General features: G+C 43.6%; 1 protein-coding gene across 2 annotated transcripts; it reads left to right on the plus strand.

Annotated features, from left to right (window-relative positions):
- The first annotated feature begins 797 nt into the window (after positions 1 to 797).
- Positions 798 to 7,077, plus strand: LOC123165355 (uncharacterized). 2 transcript variants are annotated; one of them, XM_044582994.1, is made up of 6 exons: positions 798 to 1,415; positions 2,444 to 2,558; positions 3,421 to 3,616; positions 3,764 to 4,392; positions 5,819 to 6,688; positions 6,796 to 7,077. In XM_044582994.1, the coding sequence occupies exons 1-4, from the start codon at positions 1,036 to 1,038 to the stop codon at positions 3,919 to 3,921; spliced, it is 849 nt and encodes a 282-aa protein (XP_044438929.1). In that variant the 5' UTR covers positions 798 to 1,035; the 3' UTR covers positions 3,922 to 4,392; positions 5,819 to 6,688; positions 6,796 to 7,077. The 2 variants fall into 2 exon arrangements, with proteins under 2 accessions (XP_044438929.1, XP_044438922.1); XM_044582987.1 differs by lacking the exons at positions 798 to 1,415; positions 2,444 to 2,558; positions 3,421 to 3,616 and having other exon boundaries at positions 4,032 to 4,392.
- Positions 7,078 to 17,916: the final 10,839 nt, after the last annotated feature.

Raw genomic sequence — 17,916 nt, forward strand, 5'->3', positions numbered from 1 at the left:
CGGTTCGTCCGTCGGCTCCGTGTCCGTCCGATCGTCAGCTGATCAGACGGACGAGAGCAACCCCACCCGCACCTTTGTGTACACACCGTTTCTGCAACTGAGCAGTTGTTTCGGAAGGGAGAATTTGCAACTTCCTGGCCCTTTTTTGCAGCGTCGGTGACTCTTGCGGCTGGAGGGCAATGGAGGCGAGGAATCTCACCAGATCCGACGAGGATGAGGCGCGGGCAGGAGGCGGGGACGTCCGGGGGCCGCGAGGAGCGGTGACTCGTGCGGCTAGGAGGGCGACGACGGCGAGGATTCCAGCCAGATCTTGCCGGATTCGACGAGGATAACCTACGGGCAGGAGGTGGGGACGTCCGGGAGTGGCGGGGGCTCGTCTCGGTGAGGTCCGGTGGGGTTGACGGCGAGCGTCATAGCAAGGACCTGCGACGGCAGCGGCTCACGGTGCTCCTTAGCGGAGCATGTTTTCTGAACAAAGCTCTTGTTGCGATAGTAAGTTGTGTTTCTGAAATAATGCTCTTGTTTGCGCAGAGATGCTTTTGACAACTGTCCTCAATATTTCTGAAACAAAGCTCTTTTTTGCAAAAGTCACTGATGTTTCTAAAACAAAGCTCTTTGTTGCAATAGTCACTGTTGTTTCTGAAACAACACTTTTGTTGCGAAGTGGGATAGTATGTTGAGCAACTTATATTGGATGGCTAGCGAGGCGGCGGATCGGGCCGACGCGTAGCACTCCTAGTATATACACGTTTATATAAGTGCTTGCATCTGTATTGTGTTAAAAAAACGCAGCCACATCGGCCTAAACCTCCACACCGCCGCCTCCGAATTCCCCAATTCCAGAGGAGGCGAACCAGCCCTTGATCGGATCCCAACTCCGACTGCTGGGCGGAACAATGGTAACGCAGTCGGAGCCAGCATCAACCCGTCGTCCTCCACCGCCATCAACCATGGATTTATTCTCCACCTCCTCCTTCATCCGCCGCCGATTTTCTTGAACCCTTCGCCGGCTTGTCTGACGCTTCCGACGACGACATGGATAGTGCGGAAGATCGACCCTCCTTGGTTGCGGCGGAGGAGGACAAGCAGCATGTCCCCTACAGCGACGCTCCGTCTGCGGTGCGCGCCGTGCTCAACCGTCCGTGGCCATCCCCTGCCCTGATCCCGCCGGATAGTCCGTCCGGCAAGTACCGCACACTGGTGGCCACCGCCAAGGACATCGGGGACCCGATCTCGCCGGAGGAGATGGCCGCGCTGGAGGACAAGGAGAGCGACGACGCAAACGCACGGTTCTACAAGGCAATGGCTCGGACCGATGTCTTCATGAGGAATTACATCCATGAACACGGCAACCTGTACATGGATGAGAACGACGGGTGCATGTTCGACAACTCCGCCCAAGTTGAGGAAATACGGTAATCTTTATTCGACAACTCGAGAAACGATTCCTGCATACTTATTTGTTTTTGGTCCATGTCAAACTTCATCCATGATATATCTTCTGCTCAATTTCCTTTCACCTTGTATGATCATGATGTCTTACAACTTCAATGGGCTTATAAATAGTACAGTACTCCCTCCGTCCTAAAATAAGTGAGTCAACTTTGTACTAGGTTTAGTACAAAGTTGAGTCACTTATTTTGGGTCGAAGAGAGTACTAACTGGGAATTTTCCTTTTCAGCAAAATTGCTTTATTACAAGTATTGGCTTTGGCATACTGTAGATCTGCTAGCTGGAAGTCTTCCCCTATCCTGGCTTTTACCAAATGCACACATGCTTCTGTTTCTTGACCGTGTCGATTGGCTAGAACTCCTCGGTGAGCAATTTGAAGCTTCCTCACTAGTCAGTTAGTATGACCTGGTTGAATGACTGAATAATGCAGCTTATTGTCAAAATTGTTCAGCTTAATATGAAAGCTCAGCAGCAACTTAACATGAGCTCAAGAAGGGGTGGTAGCTGGAGCTCTTTTTTTCTTCTAAGGAACACACAGGAGGGCTGCCTGTAAATTGTAGCAACAGAAGTACCTTTAGCTCTGGATGGGGAGGGGGAGGTTTTAGTTGTGTGGTGGAAGATGTGTATTTTGGGTAATACTGCGGCACTTCTGTTCCTGGCATTTTGATAGATATTTGCTACATTGGGCGGAGTATGTTTTCAGAACTTACCAGCGCTTCACAATGGTACCAGGCCAGTTTGCTGTTTTGTTGAGTGTTTGTGCAAATGCTAGAAATTAGGTTGTTCACAAGCCGATTTTGCCTTTTCTTTTCTATTTCTTTGTTTGAACTTGATTTTCTTTCGCCACTGAGTTCTGTGCTCCAATGTGGGAGCAAACTCTAAGCAGGGAAATGAAGTCTTAGTCCACTGGTGTATATTTTCACGTACTGAAATCAGGAATTCGGAAATATCTTATTTGGTAGCTTAATGTAATTTGTTTCTCTCATTGTAGTTGCAAGTGTGTCACAGCAGAAGAAATGGAAGCCAAGATAATGAAGCGAGAGGTGACTAGGCAAGAAACTTATTTGTCAGAACTGGCCTTAGCGAGTTTCAACAAGAGGAGAAAGGTATAGCCCTTTTCCTACCTTCCATTTGCTATTTGGTACTCCCTCCGTCTGAGAAAGCTTGTCCCAAGATTGTCCCTCAAATGGATGTATCTAGCATTTTGAAGGACAAAAAATTTCGGACGGAGGGAGTAGGAGCTTGTAAACTGTATACAGTACAAGTCAGTGTTGTGTTCCATGCCAGGAAATATTAAATATTGTTTTCGAAAGATAACTTTAAGGGAAATCCCTACAGTATAAAATATGAGCTTAAGCTCCCATCTGGGAGGACTTGCTTCCTGAAAATATTATATTAGGATCACTAGCTAGTACCATGAGCCACGCAGACTGAATGTTTCAAATACTTTAGTGCAATTTATGAGTGTTTCGATTAAACTTAAGGAGCCTTTTGATGATTACAGAATTTCTCTATTCCACTTCGATCAGCCTTTCGTGGCTACTGATAATAATTCGTGTTAATCCAGCTAGAAGAATTAGCAGCCAACTCCGTTGCAAAGTTTTGGTTGATCCATCTGTATTTTCTGGCGTAAAACTGTAAACATACTTGTGAATGCAATTACGGCTTTCGCATCCTTGCTTCTACACATGCGGTTCTTCTAGTGTTGCTTCTTTGTTCTGGATATTTGGTTCCCTTTAGGGTTGCGATTGATTATCTTATTTAGGTCTGTTGTTTGCAAGTGCAATTGTGGAAGTGGTTCAGTTGCTCTAGCGGATTCTGGTAGACCTGTTCAAACTAAAACTAAACCAATTACGCGCACCACATTTTGTGGCAATGCTCAACATATAGCCAAACATATAGTTGGATACATTTATTTATACTGAATTTTCTCTCTTCTCTCTCTCTCTCTCTCTGCCCAATTTGCAGGTGAAGTTTGAGTTATGTGAGACATTGCTTTCAAATTCCTTCTGGCACAACAGAGATTCCTTTGTGCACCTCAATTTCGTCGCAAAGCGGAAGGATAAGAAGACGCTCTTTTTTGCCGAGATAGAGGACTGCGGACAGGTCGGCAAAGAGATCCTGCAAGTACGCTGCTGCGTTCCCCTGGATTCGCTATGTGAAGGTAAGCCTGCGGAATCTTCAATTTTTTTTGCGGGGTAGGAATCTTCAGAATATTGTCCACATTAACTGATGATGTTTGTTTGCGTTTTATTCCTAGTTTGTTGCTATATATGCTGGCACTGAATGGAGTTTACTATTTGCTCCTCAGGTGGTTATCATTACTACTGTGTTGATCCTCCTGGACATGGCTATAGGAAAAGTCTTGACTTCACGAGGTGCTACGCCTGCACCGAGTTCTTGAAACATCCGGCCGATGGCTCGACATACTCAGGAGGGCATGACCATCGGAAGAGGATGTATCTATAGTTTAGGATGTGTTTCATTTATAGTAAAAAAAATATTGATTTATTTATCAGCGATGGAGCCTCCTCATGGAGGGCACGAGAGTATGATCTGTTGGAAAATTAAGTGATTAAATGGTTAATATGTTAATTAGCATAAGTTAAAGTGGGCCCAATAGTTAATTATGGGATTAACACTAATTAACGGTAATTAGCAATTTGCGCCTGTGATTGGGGGCTAATTAAGATTATGGTTAGGTCCCACGTCATATACAGCGCTATATATAAAGGAGGGCATCCCTGCACCTAATTGATCGTCGTATCGTTTAGGACAACAGTGCCCTCCGAAATTCACTCCAAATCAAATCGGGAGTGCGCTGGACGTTGACGTGAAGGCCTCTCCTTACTCCGGCGAGGTGCCGGAGTGATCTACTATGCTGCTGCAGTTCGTCATCAGACTCCACTTCCTCCACCGAGATGGCCTCTCCAAACGGAGGTATAAACACGCTACTCTCCACTAATTTCCGCATCGAATCGAGTAGTGTTCATGTGTATTAGATGAGATCCGATTAGCAATTGCATAATCCTAGCAATATAATCTAACATTTGGTATCAGTAGCCGGTTGGATCTAATTACATGAATCTATTTGAGAAAAATTGGCAGTAGATCAATCTATGTCATAGGACTTGCCTAAAAATTCGTGTATTTAGGCCTTGCCCGTGCACATCAGGGTGGTGCTACCACCGCCGTGCGCCTCAGGGCGGTGCTGCTGTCGCCGTGTGCATCAGGAGCTGCTGCGCGCTCAGGTCGAGCTCGCGCCGCCATGAGCATCAGGAGGCACCTCGCGCCTCAGGCCATGATCCCGCTGCCGCTCGCCTCAAGGTGGCGCTCCCGCCGCCGTTGTGCGCGACGCATCAATGCGCGCATCAGTGAACGGCTAACTCGCCGCCGCAACTACCGCTTATCCGATCCGGTTTCTTGTGAGCGGCGGCGGCGCAGTAGGAAGCTCGATTAGGGATTTGACTAGCACACGAGTCTGGTAACTGACTAGCTGCGGCTGGCTATGATATTATTTGGGCTATGCGAGTTACTGGGCTGCACATCAATTCTCTTTCCTGGCTAAAGATGCGATGGCTAAGTATAAGAGTGCGGTACTCCCTCTGTTTAGGTGTGTAAGTCACCTTACGAAAACCAAATAATTTCAAAACACTTAGACGCGGTACATTAACTCCCTTCTCGTTTCTTGTTTTGTGACATATCAACCAATAAAAGATGTGGGCCGTGCATGCTTTCAATGGCTTGAGCTTAACAAACATGACATGCAGTGGTTAGTTCATTGCATGTAATGCTATTAATTAGCAAAAAGACATTAAGTTTTCTCGTTTTCCTCTCCGCCTTGATCGCGGTGCACAACGTAAGATGACTTACACACCTAGACGGAGGAAGTAGCATTTTTTCCAGTACTACGAGAGCTAGTACTAGTACGTGCAGATATGTAATTAACTCTCTGTATGTAGTACACATATAAGTCTGCTGATTATTTATATACAGTTATTTCTTTGTATGATCAGTAGATCTTTTAGCATAATTGTGTTAAACTAAAATAGAACCAGCGTGAAATTTTGGTTTAACACTGCAATATTATTCGGGATAATTGCCATAATTAATTTTAGTAATGCATGATCACATACTGACCAACGTTGTTTGTGATCATGAATATTGCGGTTAATTTCCAGATGATGTTATTATATGATTAGGTCCTTTTTCATTATTGCCCAACGGTATTGCGAATTAGGATTTTATTAAATTTGTCATGATGTTAATCAGACCAACGTAGGATTGATACCATGCAGTGTTTTTTTAATATGAATATTTTCATAATTCATAAATTTAATATCCATGTTATTTATGTTTTATTCAGCTTTGAACCCATCACTTATTTTTGGGCTCCTAAACTCAATTGAGCACCTCAATGGGACTAACTTTCCTACATGGAAGGAGCAGATTTCCATTAACCTTGGGGTCATGGATCTTGACTACGCACTTAGGGAGAAGGCTCCAGTTCCCTTGTCCTCTGATGATGAAAACCTTACTGAGAGAACTAAGGTTTATGAGGCTAACAAGGAGAAGTGGGAGCGCTCCAATCGATTGTCCCTCATGATCATGAAAAGCACAATTACTCTTGGGATTAGGGGAGCTATCCCCGATTCCGAATGTGCTAAGACTTATCTGGCATCGGTGGAGGAACAGTTTAAAGGCTCCACAAAAGTCTATGCCAGTACACTGATCATGAAAATGCTCACCACTAAGTATGATGGTGCAAGCGGTGTGAGAGAACATATCATGACTATGAACGATATGGCCGCAAAATTAAAGGGCATGGACATGGAGATTTCTGAGGGCTTCTTGGTTCATTTCATTATGACCTCCCTTCCAGTGGAGTTTGGTCCATTCAAGATCAACTATAACACAGAGAAGGAGAAGTGGACCATGGGTGAGCTCAGGGCTATGTGCGTTCAAGAAGAGGAGCGACTTAAGATTGAGAGAAAAGATTACGCTCATCTTACTTTCATGAACTCAGGGAAGAGAAAGTTTAATGGTGAAAATAAGACTCAGAAAAAATTAGGTCCTTCACATAAGGCCGAGTCAAGCAAGTCTGGGGCCAAAAGGTCAAAGCCTTCTGTTGCTAATGAGCCTTCTGCACCTAAGAAGCCTTATTGCAAGTTTTGCAAACATGACGGACATAAGCAGAAGGATTGCGATGGCTTTAAGGCATGGCTTGTAAAGAAGGGTATGGACACAATTTCCATGGTTGATGAATCCCTTTACACTGATTTTTCCCCTAATACTTGGTGGGTTGACTCAGGTGCCACCGTGCACATTTCTAACTCATTGCAGGGATTCCTTACCGTGAGGACGCTTCAAAGGGGGGAGCGAACTCTTAGAGTTGCAAATGGAAAGGAGGCTAATGTTGAAGCTGTTGGGACTCTCCCGTTAGTGCTAAAAGATGGCTTCACCCTCATTCTTAATAATGCTATTTATGTTCCTACCATGAGGAGGAACCTAGATGATGATGGTTTTGAGACTTATTTTGGGAACAAACGATGTGTTATTAAGTTTGGTCATGATGATATTGGTCATGGCGTTCGCCATGACAAACTCTATAGACTCTTTTTGAACGACTCCTCTGAATCTTTGAATGTTTGTGATGTAATAAATAAGCATGAGACTTCGTCGAAATTATGGCATTGTCGTTTAGGCCATATTTCGAATGGGAGAATGGAGCGTCTCATTAAAGAAGAGATACTTCACCCCTTAGACTTCTCGGATTTAGATCACTGCATCGATTGTATTAAGGGAAAATTCGTAAAACAAATTAAGAAAGGAGCAATTCGTAGTAGTGGGGTTTTGGAATTAATCCACACTGACATTTGTGGTCCATTTCCTATTACTTCTGCCGATGGATATGACTCCTTTATTACTTTCACCGATGATTATTCTCGTTATGGATATATTTTTCCTATTCGCGAACGATCTGAAGCACTTGATAAATTTAAAATCTACAAAGCTGAAGTAGAAAATCAGCATAATTTGAAGATTAAAGTAGCGCGATCAGATCGAGGCGGAGAATATTACGGGAGACATGCTCCTTATGGACAAATTCTTGGTCCCTTTGCCCTATTTCTTCAAGAAAATGGAATAATCGCCCAATACTCAATGCCAGGTGAACCTCAACAAAATGGAGTCGCTGAAAGACGCAACCGTACACTTATGGATATGGTACGAAGCATGGTTTCCAACTCCAGTTTACCGGTTAATTTATGTGTGACGCCCTCGATTCAATCGTATACTAATCATACACGCAAATGTGTACGATCAAGATCAAGGTCTCACGGGAAGATATCACAACACAACTCTAGACACAAATTAAAATAATACAAGCTTTATATTACAAGCCAGGGGCCTCGAGGGCTCGAATACATAAGCTCGAATACACAAGAGTCAGCGGAAGCAACAATATCCGAGTACAGACATAAGTTAGACAAGTTTGCCTTAAGAAGGCTAGCACAAAAACAACATCGATCGAAAAGGCAAGGCCTCCTGCCTGGGAGCCTCCTAACTACTCCTGGTCATCGGCGGTCTCCACGTGGTAGTAGGCATCGACGGTGGCATCTGGCTCCTGGGCTCCGACATCTGGTTGCATCAACGGAAAGAAGAAGAAAGGGGGAAAAGGGGGAGCAAAGCAACCGTGAGTACTTATCCAAAGTACTCGCAAGCAAGGATCTACACTACATATGCAACATTATCAAAGGAAAGTTGTATATGTGGACTGGGCTGCAGAAATGCCAGAATAAGAAGGGGAGAAGCTAGTCCTATCGAAGACTAGCATCTTCTGGAAACCACCATCTTGCAGCAACAGGAGGGAGTAGAGTAGCATAAACTAAAGTAGTAGAAGTGTTATCAACCTCGGCCAGAGATCCTTTCTCGACACCCCGCGAGAAAGCAATCCCAGAGCCATACTATCCAGTTATCATCACAATCCATTACTCATCACAAGTATCCAGTTCTAGTTGTATCGACCGGGATACAACTCCAAGTGTCAGTTACCGTAGGACAGGCTATCGATAGATGTTTTCTTCCCTGCAGGGGTGCACCAACTTACCCACCACGCTCGATTAACTCCGGCCGGACACACTTTCCTGGGTCATGCCCGGTCTCGGCCAAACAATACGCCGCAACCCGACCTAGGCTTAATAGAGAGGTCAGCACACCGGACTAAACCTATGCCCCCAGGGGTCATGGGCCATCGCCCCGGGAACTCTTGCACGTTGCGTGGGCGGCCGGTGAGCAGACCAAAAGGTAGGAGCTTACCAGTCCAACCCAGCGCGCGCCGCTCAGTTGCTGACGTCTATTAAGCTTCGGCTGATGCATACGACGCAGAACGCCCATACTATGCCCACGTGATGGTTAGTGCTATCAGGCCAGAGGCCCCTCGGATCAAATATCCAAATCGTAGTGGATTAGGAGCACACGGTAACAAGCAGAGACTCACGAAAGATGTGACCCCGTTGCCCCGTCTCGAGGACTTGCGGCAAGGGCTAGGAATGCCCGGCCACGCCTCGTAATTATCTCGCGGGCACCCTCCAGGTCAACCCGTCTCCACATCACTCGCGGGTACCCCTCAGGGTCAACCCGCCTTTCCAAGTAACAGTGGTAAAGTCCAAGTATCCCTGTGTCCAAACATCAAGGGGAAAACCCGAGGAATCACCCCCGATGAATTCCACTCGATGTAATCATCAAGGTGAACGTAAGAGGAAACACCCCCGAGGTTCACACTTGAGGGGTTGCACGATAGAGTCGTATCGGAAGTGGTTAAGGCGGAATCACCCCCGATGACCACGACCGAATAGCTACACTACAGGGTTAACATCAGAAGTGCTGTAGAGGTCTTACCCTCGGCACTCGATAGTAACCCAGTAGTGTCGAGCAACTAAGGGGAAAGTGATGTGCGGTGCCGGGGCCTGGTCTTCGATCCCGTTGATCGGGTCTTCAATGACGAAGCAGGGGCAACAAGGACAAGGTGGGGGTCACTGATGGATCACTAGCCAACCTATACTAAGCAGTTTAGGATAAGCAGGTAAGGTAACAATAAGCAGGTTACAAAAGCAGGCTATGCATCAGAATAGGAGCAAACAATGACAGTAGCAAAATCTAATGTAAGCATGAGAGAATGGAATGGGCGATATCGGGCTGATCAAAGGGGGGCTTGCCTGGTTGCTCGGCTGAAAAGGAAGAAGTGTCGTCGTAGACGTAGTCGATCACAGGGGCAACATCAGTCTCAGGGTCTACCGAAGAGAAGAGGGGGGAAACAATAAATATAAAGCAAACAAAGCATCATAAAGCATAACATGGCAATACGGGGTGCTAGAGGTGAACTAACGCGGTACTACACGTTGAAGACGGAGAGAGAAAACATCCGGAGGGGTTTTCCTGGTGTTAGGCATTTTCCGGACAGATGAAAGAGAGGGGAAAGTTCCATGTTCAGCATGCTAGGAGCATGTGACAGATGAACGAACCGCGCATTCGAATTCGTTGGATTTTTCTAAGCAACTTTCATGTAGAAAACATTTTCATCCGAGGTACGGTTTATTTTAAATGACTTTCTAAAGTTTAAAGGATTTTTTAATTTAATTAATTTGAATTATAAACAGTGAAATGTTTTTTAAAACTCAGCAGGGGCTAGTCACACTCAATGACATGTGGGGTCAAGGAGCTGGGTTGACTCAGTCAACACCTTTACTAGTCAACCAATGAACAGTGCATTGGGCCCTACTTGTCATTGGCACAAACTATTAACTAGGCTTTTAAATAAAAGGAGCCACATTTCATCTGTACATAGACTATTCTAGCCATTAATTAACATCTAGTAGTACTAATCTAAGCAAGGGCCGGCCACGTGCACGACGCACATACACACCACACACAAGTTAGTAGGCTAGGAGTTATTAACATAAGATGTCATTTTGTGATTTTTGTAGGATTTAATCTATTCATCAAATGGATTTGGTCCAGTGGGATAAAATGAAGTTTGTCATGTATACTTTTTACTCATTATTTTTAGGCCTGTTAGTACTTGTTTAACCGCTGATCAGAGGCTGTCAAGGGGGTTAGTCATTGTGGAAATAGGAAAGCTAGCAACATGTACAGTAGCTAGTAGCAGTACATGTAGAGGAGCGATGGGCAGAGCCGTGGCGCGGGCGCGGCCGACTACAGCGACAGCGCAGCGGCAAGGCAACGAGGTACGCGGCAGGGCAGAGGCGGTGCTTGCGCTCAGGCGAACGCAGACGGTTACGGTGACAGTAGGCGAGTGGCGATCGCAAGTACGGGCAGGCGCAGCTGCAGTAGTTTGAACAACAGCAGCAAGCGAGGAGGACGGAAACGTCGACGGCGACCACCGCGGTGGCGCCGGACTTCGGCCAACGACGAAAACTTATCTACGGCTCGAACGCGAGCGAAAGGAAGGCACTGGCCGCACCACCGGAGTGCCCTGAGCACGTCCATGTGCTCAGGTGGACATGACAGCAAGGGTAGCGTCGGATCGAACGGCGGGAGCTTCGGGCTCCACTGGCAGCGGCGACTAGAGGGCGAGAGGGGAGGTGTTGGCGTGCGTGTTGGATGCTTGGGAGCTCCATGAGCTCGACTGCGTGCACGGGCACGAGCTTTGCGGTCAGTGGCCGCGACGGTGAGGCGAACGGCGGCGACGAGCTACTGCTACGAAGGAAACGGCGACGCAACGCATCCTAGAACTAAGCGAGGGGTCAGAGGGGGAGCTGGAGCTTACGGCGCGGCACACGAAGGCCTTCGAGTGAACGGGAGCGCAAAGGGAGGCCGAATCGATGGCGGCGGCGTCCAGCGACCGAAGAAGGGGATCGAGTCATCGGCGCTGCTGTGCTGCTCCCCGCCTTCACCCAATGGCACCGGACGAAGAGGACGACGGCGATGGAGCTCCAGGACAGCTCGGCGAGGCCGGAGGGGCTCGGTGGCCGCGGGATCGAGCGGTGCTCGGCGGTGAGCTTCGGGCGAGCTCGAGATCGAGAGAGAGTGGGAGAGAGCGTGAGCACATGGCCGAGAGAGAGAGCGAGCGGGCGGGTCAAAATATCTAGGGACCGCGGCGTCAGCCTTATCCCCTCGCTGCGCGGACGAGGCGCGGGATGGCGAGCTGGTCCGGCGGCGACGCGCGCGCCCTCGGTCGATTGAACAGGGGAGGAGAACATGACAGAGGAAAAGCTGGGCTGGGCCGTCTTGGGCCTCAGGCCAGGTAAGTTTCAGCCCATTTTTCTCATTTCTTGTTTTTTTTTAAGTGAGCTGCTGACTTGGATTAGTTAGTGCACCAAATGATTTTCGTAAAATGTGCCACTAGCCACATTAAATACCTTGCAATATACTGAGTTGGTACAAAAAGTTTGAGGCAGTTTGGAATCCACTTGAATTTTGCTGACATTTAAAAAGACTGAAAAAGTGTTCTCGGGCCACTGTTTTAAAATCAGAGGCATTTTGGGAAACCAAATGAGGTTGGTTTCATCTTGACAATTAGGTAATGAATATTCACAACCTAACGAACATTTTTATTTGGCGGTTTGAAGGAATAAGAATTTGACTTGTTATTTGAATTTTAAATTGACTTTGTTTTTTTAACAAGGGGCAATTTGGCTTAGGAAAGCATGATGACATAGCATCATTAGCAGGAGTTTACTGTAGTATGATTCTCCGGGTGTTACATTATGGATGAAAGCATTAAAGACAGCTGTGCATATACTTATCGGGTTCCTAGTAAATCAGTACCCAAGACACCTTATGAATTGTGGACTGGGAAGAAACCCAGATTAAATTATTTGCATGTGTGGGGTTGTCCTTCTGAAGCTAAGATTTTTAATCCACACATTGGATAATTAGATCCTAAAACTGCCAGTTGCCATTTTATTGGATATCCTGCAACATCCAAAGGCTTCCGTTTCTATTGTCCAACACGTACCACTAAATTTGTCGAAACGAGGCATGCTAAATTTTTAGAGAATGTTAATGTCAGTGGGAGCTCCGAGACAAGAAAAATCACACTTGGGGAAAATCGGACTGACATACCATTACCGATGATCCCAGAGTCTGTTTTTCCCTCGTCTTCAAGCGCAACCTCCATTTAATGATTCTGGGTTTATTGGTGCCTAATAATGAGCCTCACATCACTCAGTCTCCTGTGATATCTAATGAACCTTTACGTAGATCACAACAGGATAGAAGAGTTGCCATTAATACAGATGAATATGTTATTTACATGACTGAAGATGGAAATGACATTAGTAAGGCAAATGGTCCCTCCTCCTTTGAGGAAGCCATGACAAGCGGACACTCATCTAAGTGGCTTGAGGTCATGAATGATGAAATTAAGTCAATGAGTATTAATGATGTTTGGGATTTAGTAGAAATTCCCGAGGGAGTCAAAAAGGTGGGTTGTAAGTGGGTCTACAAAACTAAGCATGACTCTGAAGGAAATTTCGAATGATTCCAAGCAAGACTTGTCGCTAAAGGTTATACACAAAGAGAGGGCATAGACTATGTTAACACATTTTCTCCCGTCTCGAAGAAGGATTCGCTAAGAATTGTTATGGCTCTTGTTGCTCCTTATGATTTAGAGCTACATCATATGGATGTTAAAACCGCATTCCTTAATGGTGACTTGCATGAGAATGTATATATGGCTCAACCGGAAGGTTTTGTCGTAGAAGGCAAGGAACATATGGGATGTCGACTTAAGAAATCTATCTATGGGCTAAGACAAGCGTCGAGACAGTGGTACCTTAAATTTGATGAGGTTATAAGGAAATTTAATTTTAAAGAAAATGAAGTGGACAATTGCATATACATTAAGACCAGTGGGAGCAAGTTTATCATATTAGTACTTTATGTGGATGATATCTTGCTAGCCAGCAGTGATTTAGACATGCTATATGAGACCAAAAGATTTCTTTCATCTAATTTTGACATGAAAGATCTTGGGGATGCCTCTTATGTTTTGGGCATAGAAATCCACCGAGACAGGTCTAAAGGGACATTAGGACTGTCCCAGAGGGCACATATTGACAAAGTCCTTAAAAGATACAACATGCATAACTGTTCTTCCACTCCCGCACCTATTGTTAAAGGTGATAAGTTTGGTCTATTTCAGTGTCCCAAGAATCAATTAGAGATTGATCAAATGAAGACAATTCCTTATGCCTTGACTGTTGGGAGCATTATGTATGCTCAAATATGTACGCGTCCCGACTTAGCGTACGTAACTGGAATGCTTGGCAGATATCAGTCTAATCCAGGCTTAGATCACTGGAAAGCTGTCAAGAAAGTAATGCGCTATCTGCAAGGGACTAAAAATCATATGCTTACATATAGAAAGACTGACAGCCTAGAAATTATGGGTTACTCGGACGCTAATTTTGCAGGGTGTAAGGATACTAAGAGATCCACATTAGGCTATATCTTCACACTTGCAGGGGCAGCAATTTCATGGAAAAGCTGCAAACAAACACTTACTGCATCTTCAACAATGCAATCAGAGTTTGTGGCATGTTTTGAGGCTACCGGGCAAGCCTAATGGCTTAAGAACTTTGTCCCCGGACTTAGAGTGGTAGACAGTATAAATAAACCACTTACATTATTCTGCGATAATCAAGCTGCAGTTTTCCTTTCGAGTAACAACAAGTCAAGTGGTGCTGCCAAACATATTGACCTTAAGTACCTTGTTGTGAAAGATAGAGTCCAAGATCAAACAATTAAAATTCAGCATATAAGTACTAAATTGATGATTGTTGATCCCCTGACTAAAGGCTTGCCACCAAATCTCTTTCGAGAACATATTGCTAGCATGGGTCTAATGGAAAGCCTATAAGTATTGGGGTAACTAAATGATGAGATCTCAATATTTGAACTTGGAATAAGGAAGTTTGTTTCGCTTACTAAGTGCACATAATGATTAATAAAGAAACAAACTATTAGGACCATAAGTAGGGAGTATGGATGCATGCCCATACAGACTCCCAACCATAAATAATTATCCATTCCGAAATGAAGTCCTACGCTATAGATTTTGGGGTTCCAGTAATGACTATACTATTGCTGCGAATACATTATCTTGGTGTGATGCCTTTGTTGAAGTATGGACTAATGACATTAACCATTCAATCAAGTGGGAGAATGTTGGAAAATTAAGTGATTAAATGGTTAATATGTTAATTACCATAAGTTAAAGTGGGCCCAATAGTTAATTACGGGATTAACACTAATTAACGGTAATTAGCAATTTGCGCCTGTGATTGGGGGGCTAATTAAGATTATGGTTAGGTCCCATGTCATATACAGCGCTATATATAAAGGAGGGCATCCATGCACCTAATTGATCGTCGTATCGTTTAGGATAACAGTGCCCTCCGAAATTCACTCCAAATCCAATCGGGAATGCGCTAGACGTTGACGTGAAGGCCTCTCCTTACTCCGGCGAGGTGCCGGAGTGATCTACTACGCTGCTGCAGTTCGTCATCAGACTCCACTTCCTCCACCGAGATGGCCTCTCCAAACGGAGGTATAAACACACTACTCTCCACTAATTTCCGCATCGAATCGAGTAGTGTTCATGTGTATTAGATGAGATCCGATTAGCAATTGCATAATCCCAGCAATATAATCTAACATGATCCACAGAGAAGAGGCGTAAATAGCGTCCAGCTTTAAACTAAAGTCAACCAATAATAGGCCACAAAAGTCATACAAAGTTCAATATTACAAGCAAAATGAAAAGAAAAACAGGTAGCTGAAACAAAATAAGGCTGCGGTACAGCGAAAGTCCTCTTCTTAGCTCGAGCTCATGTGAGTGCAGGTGAATAGTAAAATCTGTAAAAATTGGAAAAATAAAAATAAAGACTAAAAAAATGGCAACAAATATTGATGTGTGTTTCACATGGGTTCAAATTTCCATGATGAAATCACATTCCTAGATCTTTAGGAAAAATTACAGAATGTTTTCGCTATTTTTTTTAAATTTTTACTATTCATCCAAGCTCTCCTGAACTAGAGCTAAAAAACTCCACCTCCTGCGGCAGCAAGGAGCGGAATTATGAAACAAACGCAAAAAAGAACTACGGCTTGATTTGAACTTGTGCTATGGGACGGGTGTGTCTTATGGGCTCGCTTAATTTGACCACCAAAGCTATATTGTCCTTCGCTTTCCTCAAGGGTAGCCAGTGTTGAAAAAAATAATCTGTAGCATAGTTTTGAGAACATGGTCGGTGGGATGACCTAGAATAATCCCTTGAATAGCAAGTTTATTGTGAACATTCCATAATTGCCATGATTGAGCAGCAAAGTAGCACCATGCAAATACCTACGATAAGTCCTCGCATGAGGCCCTCATCGATCGTCTCCGATCTACTACTAGGCGCATGTGGCGGCATATACCATCGACAACATTGTAGCGCTCCTCGTGGGCGCAAGAGGCATGGTAGATGATGATGACAGTTTAGTTTGGCACTACTAAGCGTGTCGGAGTGCCATGGGCACGGCCTGCATGAGAAAGAGTGATGGCGGCTACCGAACCTACAACATTTTTATTGCCTACTGAAGATCTGGTCGAAGTTGTAGAGTTTTAAGGTTGATGAAGTCATCATATATGTCTCATTGTCGATGAAAACGTCACATCTCGTTGAAAGAATAAACAACATTATAAGACATCGAGACGTCAAACGTGGAGTTTGATCTTTGGGGCTAGGAGTACCACCAACCATCCAATCATTAATTAGTTATCAGACCTACAACATCGATGGAACCATAGTCCATAGCCTGTAGCGGCGGTATGCATGGGGGAGCGATAAAACGAGAAGGAGTTGCGTCAGCATCTCTCTAGTGCATTGCAAGGCTGGTCACTGCTGGGAGCGTCTATACCTTGCTCACTGCGAGGCGTATGGAACGGTCACCTATAACTCACCTTAAATGGGTCAAGCCTAAGTTTTCGCTCTACCCATCGCACAACAGAGTACGCACATTTTTTTTTCCTTTTTACACTTTTCGTCTTTACTTATTTATTATTCTCTATTCATGAAAATATATTTTAGCAAAATATGCTATTTTTCTATCTAATTTCAAAGATTGCTCGTGCAGTTCAAGAAAGTGTCCGTGTAGTTAAAAAAATGTTCCACATATTTTTAAATCATTCATCCACCCAGGAAAAAGTTCATGAAATTTCAAAAAATTATCATTATATTTAAAAATGTTAGTACCATATATTTTAAAAATTCGTCCCATTTCACATTTTAAAACAATTATGCATGATGTTTTTTAAATAATTCTCATGAGAGTTAAAAAACTATTCACACATTTTTCTAAATAAATAATAAAATATAAAAATTATTTGTGCAACTTAAATTTTGTTCACAACACATATAAATAAATTACATGTTTTACAAAAATGTACATGAAAAGAAAAAAATTGTTCATGCAACTTTTTAAAAAATTAATAAGATATCAAACTATGGTTGTAGTACATACACTTAAAATAAATACATATAAAATGTTCATGCAAATGTAAAAAAATTGTTTGGCCCAAAAAATGTTCATGGCAGGTAAAACAATGTGCACTAAACCGGGAGGCTTAGAAAGTTCATGAATTTAAAAATGAAAATAGAAAAAACAAGAAGAAGGAAAACGAAAAAAAAAAACAGAAAACCTACCAAGAAATAGAAAAAAAACACCGAATGCTTCCCAAAGCACCCAAAAGGGAACCGGGGCTAATGGCCAACTTAGATAGAATGCCCCTGTAGGCAAGAGCTTCGTTAGTCTCACAATAAGCGATACTACGAGCGTGGGTGGGAATCGACCTGGACTTGCTGATCATATGCACACCACGCTAACCACAACAGCCACCGCACATTTTGCGTCTTCTATCAGTTTTTTACTTCTTTTCATTTTTTTCTTGTTTCTTGTTTCTTTTTTTCTTTTTTCTTGACTGTTTCGTTTGGTTTTTTATTTTTATTTTCTTTTTTCCTTTTTCTTAGAACTGTTTTTGTTCTTTTTTATTTTTTTCCTTTTTTCTAAATATGTGAACATTTTCTTCAAATTTGTGAACTTTTCAAAATCGATGAAATGTTTCATTCTATGAAATTGTTTTCAAATTAGATGAACTTTTATTTTGAAATTTGATTAAAAAAATGAAACACAAATTAGATGAACTTTTATTTTGAAATTTGATTAAAAAAATGAAACACGGTGAACTTTTTTTTGAATTTCAATGAACTTTTTTCAAACTCGGTGAACTACTTTTCAAATTTGATGAACATTTGTTCAAATCTGATGAAATAATTTTCAAATTTGATGAACTTTTTCAGATTCGATGAAGATTTTTTCATTTTTTATGATTTGTTTTCCAATTGATGAACTTTTTTTCAAATCGGTGAACTTTTTCCAAAATCAATAAACATTTTT

The sequence above is a fragment of the Triticum aestivum genome, chromosome 1D (genome assembly GCF_018294505.1).
Source record: "Triticum aestivum cultivar Chinese Spring chromosome 1D, IWGSC CS RefSeq v2.1, whole genome shotgun sequence".
NCBI classification, from domain to species: domain Eukaryota; kingdom Viridiplantae; phylum Streptophyta; class Magnoliopsida; order Poales; family Poaceae; genus Triticum; species Triticum aestivum.